The sequence below is a fragment of the Microtus pennsylvanicus genome, chromosome 10 (assembly GCF_037038515.1).
Source record: "Microtus pennsylvanicus isolate mMicPen1 chromosome 10, mMicPen1.hap1, whole genome shotgun sequence".
In the NCBI taxonomy this organism is placed as follows: Eukaryota; Metazoa; Chordata; class Mammalia; order Rodentia; family Cricetidae; genus Microtus; species Microtus pennsylvanicus.
In genome coordinates this window covers 22,857,048-22,869,752 of record NC_134588.1, presented here as the reverse complement: position 1 = coordinate 22,869,752, position 12,705 = coordinate 22,857,048, and the positions used below count along the sequence as shown (strand labels likewise).

General features: G+C 43.8%; 1 protein-coding gene across 1 annotated transcript in view; it reads left to right on the top strand.

The window, feature by feature from the left end:
• Positions 1-12,705, top strand: part of Map3k19 (mitogen-activated protein kinase kinase kinase 19) — a 40,361-nt gene that overhangs the window by 3,909 nt on the left and 23,747 nt on the right. Inside the window, exons 3-6 of the mRNA XM_075987397.1 lie at positions 2,562-2,750; positions 7,462-7,616; positions 8,624-8,739; positions 11,011-11,123. Of these exons, the coding sequence (XP_075843512.1) occupies positions 2,562-2,750; positions 7,462-7,616; positions 8,624-8,739; positions 11,011-11,123 (573 nt within the window). The remainder of the gene's footprint in view (positions 1-2,561; positions 2,751-7,461; positions 7,617-8,623; positions 8,740-11,010; positions 11,124-12,705) is intronic.

Below are 12,705 nucleotides of genomic sequence, written 5' to 3'. Positions count from 1 at the left end.
TCGGGGGACTGGCACCCTTTATCATCCTTTTAAAGCTTATTAGAAAGAATGTAGACATAAAAACAAAAACTCACACAGGTATCCCCAGAGGCCTGTCTCCCAGGTAATTCTAGATTCTGTCAAGTTGATAATTAACACTACTACTTCTTTAATCCCAGCATCTGGGAGGCAGAAGCAGGCAGATCTCTGAGTTCAAGGCCAGCCTGGTCTATATAGTGAGTCCCAGGACAGCCAGGGCTGTACAGAGCTTACCTACATTAAAAAAGAAACAAAAGATAATTAACACTACCCACCCTATCAGAGCTGCTCTTGAGCCTGCTATAGCCAAAGATGACCTTGAACTTCTGATCCTCCTTCCTCCACCTCCCCAGCACTGGGATTATAAGTGTGGATCACCACACCCAGTCTTGTAGTATTAGGACAAATTCTCGGGCTTTCTGCATGCTGGGCAAGCATTCTACTAACTGAACCGCATGTTTTGCCTTTGTAGAACTGTCTTCGAAAGTTCTCCAGACTTTGAAAGACAGGCCAGTGGTCTTCCTCATTGCCACCACACCAGTCTCTTGTATCCATTTCCATCTTTACATCCGCTAGCATGACCTCTGGGTAGTTACCTGGGTCGTTTTTTAGGGCTTAGACCAAGGGCAAGTCATGACCCACACTGGGCACCTCTACCCTACTTGTTGAAAAAATAATCACTTCAGCATTTGAATGTGATTTACTCACTCTCCAGAAATATGTAAAAAAAAAATTTGCAACTTTCAGGACTTTATAAGCCAACCTGAGCTGGAATAGAGTGCACTTGCCTAGCAAGCAAAGACCCTGAGCTCAATACTTTCTGCTGTACACATAGCTCATAGAAATGTAGATAAATGCTAGATAATGGGGGGGGGTAAGGTAAGTAGATAGATGACAGGGAGATAGATGGTGTAGTGATTGAGTTGAGTAGATGATAGGCAGACAGGTGAACAGAGACAGGCATGTAGATTAAATAATAGATGATAGATCACATGAATTTCATTTCCTAAATTAGAAACTACTATAAGACTTCAATGTTGGAATGTTGGGTGCTGTGGCTGTGGCTCAACTGGTAGAATGTTTGCTCAGCATGCATGAAGACCTGCTTTGAGCCCCAGAACCACATAAACCAGCTGTCATGGCAACATTTATAATTCCAGAATTTAGGGTGTACAGGCAAGAGAATCAGAAGTTCCGGTCCTCAAGGCTAGCCTGGACTACATACGATCCTGATCCTGTTTTAAAAAAAAAAAGATTTCAATATGTGTCCTTAGAAGAAAATATTTCTAGATCTCTCATCTAAAAATACAGTTCTCAGAAATCATCCATACCACAGAGTCATTTTTGTTGTTGTTGGTGGTGGCTTGGGGGTTTGGGGGGAGGGGTAGAGAGGGTCAGGGTGCCACTGTGTAGCCCTGATAGGCCTCAAACAGAGATATTCTTGCCTCTGCCTTCCAAAGTATCAAGATTAAAGATGTGCACAACTGCACCAGCCATCACAGAGATTCGGTTTCAACATTTAAAAGGTAAATAAGAGCCCCTGCATTTGGATCTTTTTCTAGGTGCTGCTGGGGACCACCCCACAGATGCTAGGCATGAGCTCCTACCACTGAGCTATACCCCCAGCCTGTAGTCCTCCATTTTTCCCCATTCTTATCTGCCTTTCCTTTATCGGGAATTAGAGCCATATCTAAGTTAGTCTTCTATTCAGCCCTAATGGTGCAGTTGCCACCTAAAAACATGAAGCATTCTGGGGATGGAGCTGGAGAGATGGCTCAGCAGTTAAGAGCACTTGCTGCTCAATCATGAAAACCAAAGTTGGCATCTCAGCATCCACATTGGGAAGCTCACAGATAACCCAGGGATCTGATCCCCCCCTTCTCTCTCTCTCTCTCTCTCTCTCTCTCTCTCTCTCTCTCTCTCTCTCTCTCTCTCTCCCTCCTTCCCTCCCTCCCTCCCTCCCTCCCTCCCTCCCTCCCCCTCTCCTCCTCCCCCTCCCCCCCTCTCTCTCACACACACACACACACACAGACTCAGACACACACATAGAGACACAGACAGACACTCATACATACACACTCACAACATTAAATAACTTTGTAAGTCAGTCATGGTGACACTTGTCTTGAATCCTAGCAATCAGGAAGCAGAGGCAAACAGATTGCTTGAGCTTGAGGCCAGGCTGATATATGTAGCAAGTTCCAGACCAATCAGGGTGACATAGTGAGACTCTATCTCAAAAGAGAAAAACAAAACAAAAAATAAACTAAAAAATTGGATGGAGAGGGGAATATACTCAACATATATAAATATGAACATTTTTTGTTTTGTTTTTCAAGACAGGTTTTTTATGTAGCTTTGGAACCTGTGCTGGCACTCGCTCTGTAGACCAGGCTTGCCTCAAACTCACAGAGATCCACCTGTCTCTGCCTCCTGCATGCTAAGATTAAAGGTGTGAGCCCCCACCACCTGGCTAATTATGAACATATTTAAACTAAAAGTAAAAACACATCTTTTGAATCTTAAGAATTACTGTTTTGCAGGTTGTTGAGATTCTTCTGGAGAGGGGAGCGGATATCACCCTCTGCAATTACAGCAATCAAACTGCAGTCCATGTGGCTAATAGTGACATCCGGAGACAGCTCTTGGCGAGCAAGAGAATTCAAGCTCCCCAAATGCAGCTCCTAAGAAGTTCGTGGCAAGGTGATCTGGAACAACTTCAACACTTGTTGGTTAGTGACAATGATGTTTACTTGGGGCAGGGGTGGACAGATGTGCACAAGACAGATAATGCCTTCACATGCCCAATTCAGGACTCTTCTCTATAATGTATTTGTATTTACATTTAAACTTTTTATTTTTGCTTTTAATTATGTATATGAATAAGTGCATGTGTGCATGCATGTCCATGTGTGTGTGTGTTTGTGTACAGGCATATGAGTCTCACAGAGACCACAAGAGGAAGTCAATCTCCTGGAGCAGGAGTTACAGGCAGTTGTGAGTTGGCCGCTGTGGGTTTAGGTAGCTGAACTCTGGTCCTCATGAAGAGAGTAGCAAGCACTTTTAACTGCTGAGCTAGTTCTTCAGCACCCAAACCTTCCCAAAGAAGAAATTTATTTTTTTTCTTCTCTCTCTCTGTCTGTTTCTCTCTCTCCCCCTCCCTCTCCGTCTCTTTGATTTTTCAAGACAGGGTTTCCCAGTAGCTATGGAGCCACTCCTGGAACTCGTTCTGTGGACCAGATTGGCTCGAACTCACAGAGATCAACCTGCCTCTGCCTCCTGAGTACAGGGATTAAAGGCATGTGCCACCACTGCCTGGCAAGAAAGTTACTTTCAAATGCAATCCCAGAAAGTCTCAGGCGGGAGAGATGAGAAAGACAGAGGACCAGACAGGATGCAAGTAGAAAACGAGATTCTAGACGAACACAGCAACCTATTTCTACCACCACCCCCAACTCCCTATCTGAAAGCGAGAAGTCAGGCAGCACCCCAGGGAAATGATAAACCCAGGAAGACCCAGAGGACCGCTGTCAGCTTGCTCAGAGCAGTTCCCTGGATATCATTGCCATTTGCACAGTTGCTGTTTAGATCCCTTCGGGCCAGCGGCAATTATTATCTTTATCCTGAAAGGGGAATCAGAGAGCTTACACACCGCATAATATTTAGCTGTGGCTAAAGAATTTTAGGGGAATATATTTGTGTGTGTGTGTGTGTGCGTGCATGTGTGTATGTGCATGTGTGTGTATGTATGTTCATGTGCACACGTCTGCATATACATGTGAAGGCCAGAGATCAACCATAGGTATCGTTCTTATTGCGCCACCCACCTTGTTTTTATTTTATTTATCTCATTTGCCTGGCACCAAGTAGGATAGAATAGCTGGCCAGGGTTCCTCTTGTCTTCACTTCATCAATCCTGGAGTTGCAAGAGCATGCCACCATGCCGTTGTGGGAACAAGCATCTACTTGCCCTAGATAGGTAACTGAAAACAGACCAAAGTAAGGATACCACGAAGTCCAACCTGGTGAACCAGTGGGTTTTTCTGGGGCTCCTTACAAGACTGTGGGTGCAGAGTCACTATAGGAGCATGAGCATCACAAAGGCAGCTGTGACACCAAAGCCCACCCCAGCACAGGGGGCAGCTCAAGAAATCTGGAAACCTGGAGCTCACTGCACAACCTGCAGGGAGCTCAGCATGTTAGAGAGAATGTCTTTTGGAGTTAGCTCCGCTGGTCTGAACCTCTCCAAGGTGGCTGTCTGCCGTCTGTCTCTTCCAGGCAGTGCAGCTCAACTCTGCCTCTGTCTGTACTGCAGATCTGAAAGTGGCTCTCAGGAGGCCTTAGGTGAATAAATCTGGTCAGTTTTCGGACCTCCCTGAAGCTATCCTGTCTTAATGAACTTCCCTGAAAGATGGAATATTTGACCTCCATTCAGAACATCCTGTAGTTTTACGTTCCTTTAACAGCCTATATTTTAGTGAGCTGCCCTCCAAGATGCATGTTTTTAATCTTAGAGGAAGTTACTATACAACACATGCTTGGATTTTTTGTGCACTATGGGGATCAGATTTTGTTTCTCATATTTCCATGGCAAGTACTTTGCCGACTGAGATGCTGCTTCAGCCTGAAAATACATTTTTAAAAGATTTTATTTTTGTTTTTAGTTGTGAGTGTCTGTGTGTGCATGAGTACAGTGACCCTGGAACCCAGCAGGGAACTGGATCCTTTGGACCTGGAATTTTAAGTGATTGTGGGCAAACCAGTATGGGTGCTGGGAACATTACTCAGGTGCCCTGCAAGAGTGGTACAGGCGTTTAACCCCAAAGTCATCTCTCTAGTTCCAAGAATATACATATTAAATGTTATCTTTGGGGGTAGCTGATACTCTTATTTAGATGCTCACTCAAATACACCTTGAAAAACTGTTTGCATAACCAATTTAATTATTAGCAATTTCTCACTTATGGCATTGACCATCAATGAAACTGCAAGACCCATGTGACCTTCCAACTGAAAGAAAATCAATATTGCTGCTAGAAAACATTTTTTTTTCTAATCTCTTATGGTAAAGACACAAACGGATCAAGAAATTAGAGCTATCCTAACCAGGTTGAGTGCAAGGACAATTGTTAAAAAAAAAAATCAAAGGACATTTTCCAAGCTTCTGTTGTACTGGGAGATCGTCTAAAATACCGTACTTCCAAAGCTGAGGCTTAGAAAAATTTCCAAAAGGCAATCTATTTTTCTTAAAGGTAGTTATGTCATGTGTAACCCAATCTCTGTTTTTATAACTGCATTATTTTTCCCCCTGAAGATTTAATGACCATACTTTAAGTATTTATTTATCGCCTGGAGCGTGAACCCAAGCTAAATCAAGAGATGTTACATTGATGTGCTGTTGCAATATGACTCAGAGCTCAAAACTCTCATATTGGCTCTAGATAATAATAAACATTGATCTATCTCAGAGACTGAGAAAAAATTAACTAATTCCCACAGCACCCTGCTGAGGTAATATCATTATCTCCATCTGGCCCCTGGAGAAGCTGAGGTAAAGACTATATTGCCATGGCAGAAAGCGAAACAGAGGTGAAAATTAGCAAGTTACTTTGGTCTAGAAAACAAATAGTTTGTATATTTTTGGCCTTCCCACAGATTTTCAATTCTGACGGTCTGAATTAAATCCTGCCCTCTCCTTTTTCTTTCTTTCAAGACAGTCTCGCAGTTGTCAAGTAGGCTAGTCTTGCTGACCCTTGATACCCAGGATGCACCTCTCACAGCTCCCCCAGCACTGGCATCAGGGGTGCACACTGCCACCCCTAGCTTTTCTATGTGTCACTGAATTCAAGTCCTCACCCAGGTCCGCAGACACTACCCGACTGAGTCATAACCACAGCCCTAGCTAGGTGATTTGTTTAATCAACCATTTAACAGGGTACCTCTGATATAACCTACATAATAATTTTTTATAGATACATATTTTATTTATTTATTAAAGATTTCTGTCTCTTCCCCGCCACCGCCTCCCATTTCCCCCCCCAATCAAGTCCCCCTCCCTCGTCAGCCCAAAGAGCAATCAGGGTTCCCTGCCCTGTGGGAAGTCCAAGGACCACCCACCTCCATCCAGGTCTAGGAAGGTGAGCATCCAAACTGCCTAGGCTCCCACAAAGCCAGTACATGTAGTAGGATCAAAAACCCATTGCCATAGTTCTTGAGTTCTCAGTAGTCCTCATTGTCCGCTATGTTCAGCGAGTCCGGTTTTATCCCAGGTTTTTTTCAGACCCAGGCCAGCTGGCCTTGGTGAGTTCCCGATAGAACATCCCCATTGTCTCAGCCTACACAATAATTATAGTCAGCTTTGGTAATCAACACTGAAACCCAGGGCTGTGGTCTTTTTGCTTTATCAGTTCCTCAGGACAGGTTCTGAGAAACAGTATACTGAGGAGGCTAGGGATGTGGTTCAGTCAGTAAAGTGCTTGCCTATCATGAATGATGCCTTGGGTTCAACCTCCAGCACCACACAAACCAGATGTGGTGGGACAGACCTGTGACCCCAGAGCTGGAGCAGGATTATCAAAAGTTCAAGGTAATCCTTAACTATATAGAAAGTACAAGGCCAGTTTGACCTACATGAGACCTTGAAAAACTAAACCAAACCAAACAGAGCTGGAGAGATGGCTCAGGTGTTAAGAGCACTGGCTGCTCTTCCAGAGGACCCAGGTTAAATTGCCAGCAACTACAATTGTGAGGCAGCTCACAACTGTCTGTAACTTCAGTTCCAGGGGACCCAACACTGATAGCAAAATACCAATGCACATAAAATAAAAAAAGCACATAAATAAATAAGTTAAAGCAAAACAAACTCTTTCTGGGATCATTCTGTGCCATCATCAGGGTGTAAATGAATGTTCTGGCTGATGCTCTCAAGAGCATCAGCAACGGGGATTTTCCTGTTTCAGTATCAGCATCCTGACCCTAATGGTGACAGAGAAGCATGGCTACACAGGCAAATCGGAAATTACCAGTGATCATAGAGCTGGGAAAACCATTGTGAATCTCGCAGGCAGGTTAAACGAGAGTGAAGACATCAACCCCGGGACTGGTGTGCAGATCAAAGACCTAGGAAATAACAGAAAAATCTGCTCCCATGTTTGTCTCATCGCACTGACGACCTCAGCTGGCATCATGGACCATAAAGTAACAAGATGAAAACACACAGGAGGGAAAATCCTTGCATTCTATATAAAACATAAAATAAAATGCCTCCGTATGGGGTGGGGTAGAGTATATTAAAATTAAGACTGAGGTATAGCTCAGTACAATCCCTACTCCAGGGAAAAAAAAGTTAAAATGAGAAATTGACCAAGCAATGAAAATGCAAAGATTGATTTTAGTAGGCATACAGTAAAAACACAGCAGACACCAAAACTCTTGTTGTTAAAGGCATCTGAAGAGTTCCTGGATATAAACTTCCCAAACCTGCACGGCCTGACCCCTCTGATGCTGGCTGTGAGAGATGTGGACCTGTTTGAGAGTCTGGATGTCTTAACAGTCTACAAACCTGCAGAAGTTCTAGCTGAGCTCCTCAGGCATCACGCGTGAGTATGGGCCCCAGCTGAAAGGCAGCTAATCCATTGCAATTTGTCAAAGCTACATGTAAACTTAGATGTGTGGATATACATATATATATATATATATATATATATATATATATATATACACACACACATATATATTCATATATGTGTATATATATGACTTTTTATATAATTTTAAAAGGGACTTCATTGTAATTTTGAGGGATGGATTAATACTTACATTGGCCATTGTTGATATCTAGCTCTTTATTAGTTTAGATAATTGTTCTTTGGGCACTGGAGAGGTAGCTCAGTTGGTAGAGTACTGGGTTCAATCTCCAGTACATCAGCCAGATGTGGTGGTATGTATCTGTTATCTCACTACAGGTGAAGTAAAGCCAGGATCACAAGTTCAAGGTCTGAGTTTGAGGCCAGTCTAGAATTACAAGCATGAGCTACCATGCCTGGTTTATTCAGCATTAGGCATGGAACACAGGGTTTTGTGCATATTAAGTGTGGGAGTTTGAATGTAATTGGCCCCCATAAGTTCATGGAGAGAGGCACTATTAGGGGGTGTGACCTTATTGAAATAAGTGTGGCCTTGTTGGAGGAAGTGTGTCACTGTGGGGCTTTGAGGTTTCCTATGCTCAATCTAAGCCTAGTTAGTTCACTTCCTGTTACTTATGGATCAAGATGTAAACTCTCAGCTCCTTCTCCAGCACCACGTCTGCCTGCATGCCGTAACAATAATGGACTAACCTCTGAAACTGTAAGCCTGCCCTAGTTAATTGTTTTCTTTTATAAGAGGTGTGGTGGTCATAGTGTCTCTTCATAGCAATAGAAACCTTAACTAAGACAATAGGCAAACACTCTACCCACTGAGATATATCACGAGAAATGGTCACTCTCTAGCTCATGTATTTTGAAATCACTATTGTATCCCTAACTTGAGCTTTTTGCTTACTTGATGCCAGTGTTCTTACGTCTTGTCGTATTTCACCTAATAATCTTTCCTCTATTCTCCCCAGAGATCCTAAGCTGTGTGACGTCAGCGGCAAGTCAGCCATACACTATGTGTCACAAATTGAAAGCTGGAGGAAGCAGCAGTTGCTGGACATCCTGATGGATTCCATGCCCAAACCAGGTCAATATTTCTCTTTAGATGCACATTCCCCAATTTGAAAGTCCTGTGTGAAGTCTGTCTTCCTGTCTTACATCTGCTTAATAGATCCATTTGTTAGCTTGAGGCTGGGTTTCACCTATATATCCCTAACTGTCCTGGAACTCAATACATTGACCAGGCTGACCTTGAACTCACAGAGATCTGCTTGCCTCTGTCTCCCGTGTACTGTAATCAAAGGTGTGTGCCATTACACTTCATTTAAATAAATCAAATCAGTGATTCCTTACTGAGCAGTGACTCTCTGAAGCACAGGGCTAATGCTTTAAAGAACGCAAAGAAGAAAGCCGGGCGGTGGTGGCGCACGCCTTTAATCCCAGCACTCGGGAGGCAGAGGCAGGCGGATCTCTGTGAGTTCAAGGCCAGCCTGGCCTACAAGAGCTAGTTCCAGGATAGGAACCAAAAGCTACAGAGAAACCCTGTCTCGAAAAATTAAAAAAAAAAAAAAAAAGAACGCAAAGAAGTCTTACTCCACACTTGTGTGTGTCTGTGTGTGTGTGTCTGTGTGTGTGTGTGTCTGTGTGTCTGTGCATAGGCCAGAGATCAACCTCCAGTGTTTTTCTAAGAACGCTGTACATCTCGCTTTTTGTTTTTAAGTTATTAATTATGTGTATTAAGGTGTGTCTGCTTGACTCTCTATATGTACCATATGTATGCCATGCTCATGGGGGCCAGAAGAACATGTCAGATCCCCTGGGACAGGAGTCACAAGTGACCGTGAGCTACCGTGGATGCTAGAAAACAAAACTTGCTGCTATAGAGCTAACAGCAAGTGCTCTTAACCAACGAGCCATCTCTGTAACCCTGCACCTTGTGTTTTGAAACCAGTATCCCTCACTTTTTAGTAGAACTTGCTTATTCAGCCAGGCTGCCTGGCTAGTTAGCCCAGGGACCCACTGGTCTCCACCTCCCCAGCACCAGAATTTCAAATTCACACCACCATGCCTGGCTTCTTTTTCTGTTTGAAATGTATTTATTTTAATTTTGTGTGTATGGATGTTTTGCCTGCCTGACTCTATGTCTGTTTACCACGTATGTGCCTAGCACCAGTAGGGGCAAAAAAGAAAGCACCAGGTCTCCTGGAACTGGAGTTACAGACAGTTGTTAGCTACCAGGTAGGTGCTAGGAATCAAAAACCCAGGTCCTCTGGAAGAGCAGTCAGTGCGCTTAACCACTGAGCCATCTCTCTATCCCTTCTTTTAAACCCAGGTTTTGAGCTGAACTCAGCTCCTTACGTTTGCAGGAAACCATTGTGTCAACTGAGCCGTCTCCCAAGGCCTAGTTTGGGTGTCTAAATGACTGAATGGTCCCCACAAATCCCCACGTAATATTTCACTTGGATTTCTCTTGCTATCATGTTGTGGAGAGCTCATCCTCAGTCCACAGACTCTTCCAGGGCAATTTAAGAGAGCAGAAAGGCCAGTTCTTAGCCAGCACATCCTTCAGAATTGTCAGCAAACCTATTTGGAAGAGACTAGAGAGGATTTCTCCTACCCATCCACCACGAGAAGTCCATTCAAGGGTTCATCTTTAGTGAAAGGTGAAGGGTAAGCATCCTTCCTCTTTCTGAAGACAAAGACCCTGAGATACCTGTGGATGGCTCTGATGGTGAAAAGTTCTCCCGCATGCCCCAGCACCTCACAGAGGGTGTGGCTGGCAGAATGACATCATTAAGAATGAGTTACTATAATTATGTTGAGCCAAAATCTGACTCTTTTTTTCTTGAATGCATGTGTGTGAAGTATGTATGCAGTGTGTGTGTGTGTGTGTGTGTGTGTGTGTGTGTGTGTGTGTTTGTGTGCACGCGCACTCACACACAAGCCAGAGGTTAACATCAGGTCTCTTCCTCCATTACATTTCACTTTATTTCCTGAGGCAGGTTTTCTCACTAACCCCTAACACACCCCGCTTCTGCTAGTCTAGATAGGCACCCTGGGGAATGCTCCATCTTCACCTCCTGAGAGTTCAAACCACAGGCAGTCACTACATCTGTCTGGCTTTTATGTAGATTCTGGGGATTTGAACTCTGGTCCTCATGTTTGCATAGCAAGTGCCTCGTCTCCTGGGTCATCTATCTCCCCAGCCTGGCTCTTGCCTTTTTCTTACTGTGAAAATCCTTACCTAAAGTCTCACCAGAATGCCTGGCTATCCTTCCAAGAAAGCCTGACCAGATGGAGCAGCTCTTGCATGAGACTGTGGGATCTCACCAAAGCACATGCTGTTTCTTTTTGACAGAGAGACATGCGGAGTCACTGCTTGACATTTGTCATGAGACAAGCTCTTCTCCAACGCATGGGACAGCTTCCAAAACGGAAAACCTCGTCTTGCGGAGCGTCAGCAGCAGTGAGGTACGAGGAATAGAAACAGGCGAAAGAAGAATATTCAAAAGAAAAAAAATAGGATGTAGAGAGGCGGGTCAGCAGTTAAGAATGTGCACTGCATTTGCAAAGGACCCAGGTTCGGTTCCCAGCACCTACCTGGCAACTCACAATCACCTGTAACTCGGTTTCAAGGAATGCAGTGTCCTCTTCTGACCTCCACAGACACCAGGTATGCAGTCAATGCACATACTCAAGGAAGCAAAGCATTGGTGTAAAAAGGATAAAATGAATAAATCTTAAAGAGAAATGGTAAAACTTTAGAAAGCAACAACAAAAGTGGAATGCCTGACCCACCTAGTACTTCATTTGTACTGCTTCAATGTTTTATAATAATCAGATATAAATATCATATAATTTATATAAATATCAATATCACATGTGTTTTGAGGCAGTCTTATTACACTGTTAGAACTTATTATGTAGTATAAGCTGGCCTTGAACTCTTTTATTTATTATGTATACAACATTCTGCCTCCATGTATGCCCACATGCCAGAAGAGGGCGCCAGACCTCATTACAGATGGTTGTGAGCCACCATGTGGTTGCTGGGAATTGAACTCAGGACCTCTGGAAGACCAGCCAGTGCTCTTAACCGCTAAGCCATCTCTCCAGCCCCTGGCCTTGAACTCTTGATCCTCCTATTCTAGTTTCCCAGGATCCTGTGGTATGTAACACCATGTCCGCAGTTGATCAGTTACAGTATTAATATATTTTTAAAACGTAAATCAGGGTCTGGGAAGATAGCTCATTGGCTGCTCTTCCAGAGGACTTAGGTTTGATTTTTGGCACCCACACCGGCATTCACATCCATCTGTAACTCCAGTACCAGGATATCTGATGCCCTCTTTAGGCCTCAGCTAGTACGGCACAAATGTGGTACACAGGCAAAACACCCATGGACATAATTTTTAAATGTAAATTAGCTAGTTAACGTGGAGTGTGTGTGTGTGTGTGTGTGTGTGTGTGTGTGTTAATTCCTACTGTTATAACAAAATACCATAGACTGGCTTATAAACAAGAGAAATGTATTTCTCAGTTCTAGAGACTGAAGGGTTAGAATAGCTGTCGTGTGACTTTTCCTGGGGATATGTCCACAAACTGTCTAGTTATCTGACAGGGTATAGATGACAGACCAAAGAAAAGATTACACTTATAGCTGTCTTAGTGAGCCAATGGCTTCACTGAGATTATTCATGGTCATGGGTAAGGGGCTCTATACAGACATATTGTGACTCAAAGGCAACATGGGTGAATCCAGGAAACCTGCATCCTTCAAACGCACGGTCTACAGGTAGCTCAACTAGAGAGACTCTCTCTCTCTCTCTCTCTCTCTCTCTCTCTCTCTCTCTCTCTCTCTCTCTCTCCTAGTAATATTTTTTTTACTGCTTATATAACCTTGGGATGGGCCTGAGTCTTGGAAGCTTTATGAGCTTCCTGAATCTTAGGAGCTCGCTCCTCCCTGCAGGGGGGACTGTTTCAATTCAGAGGCCATTGCTACACACATACACACTGGAAGTCCTTGGTTCCTTCCTCATTCTGACTCTCTTGT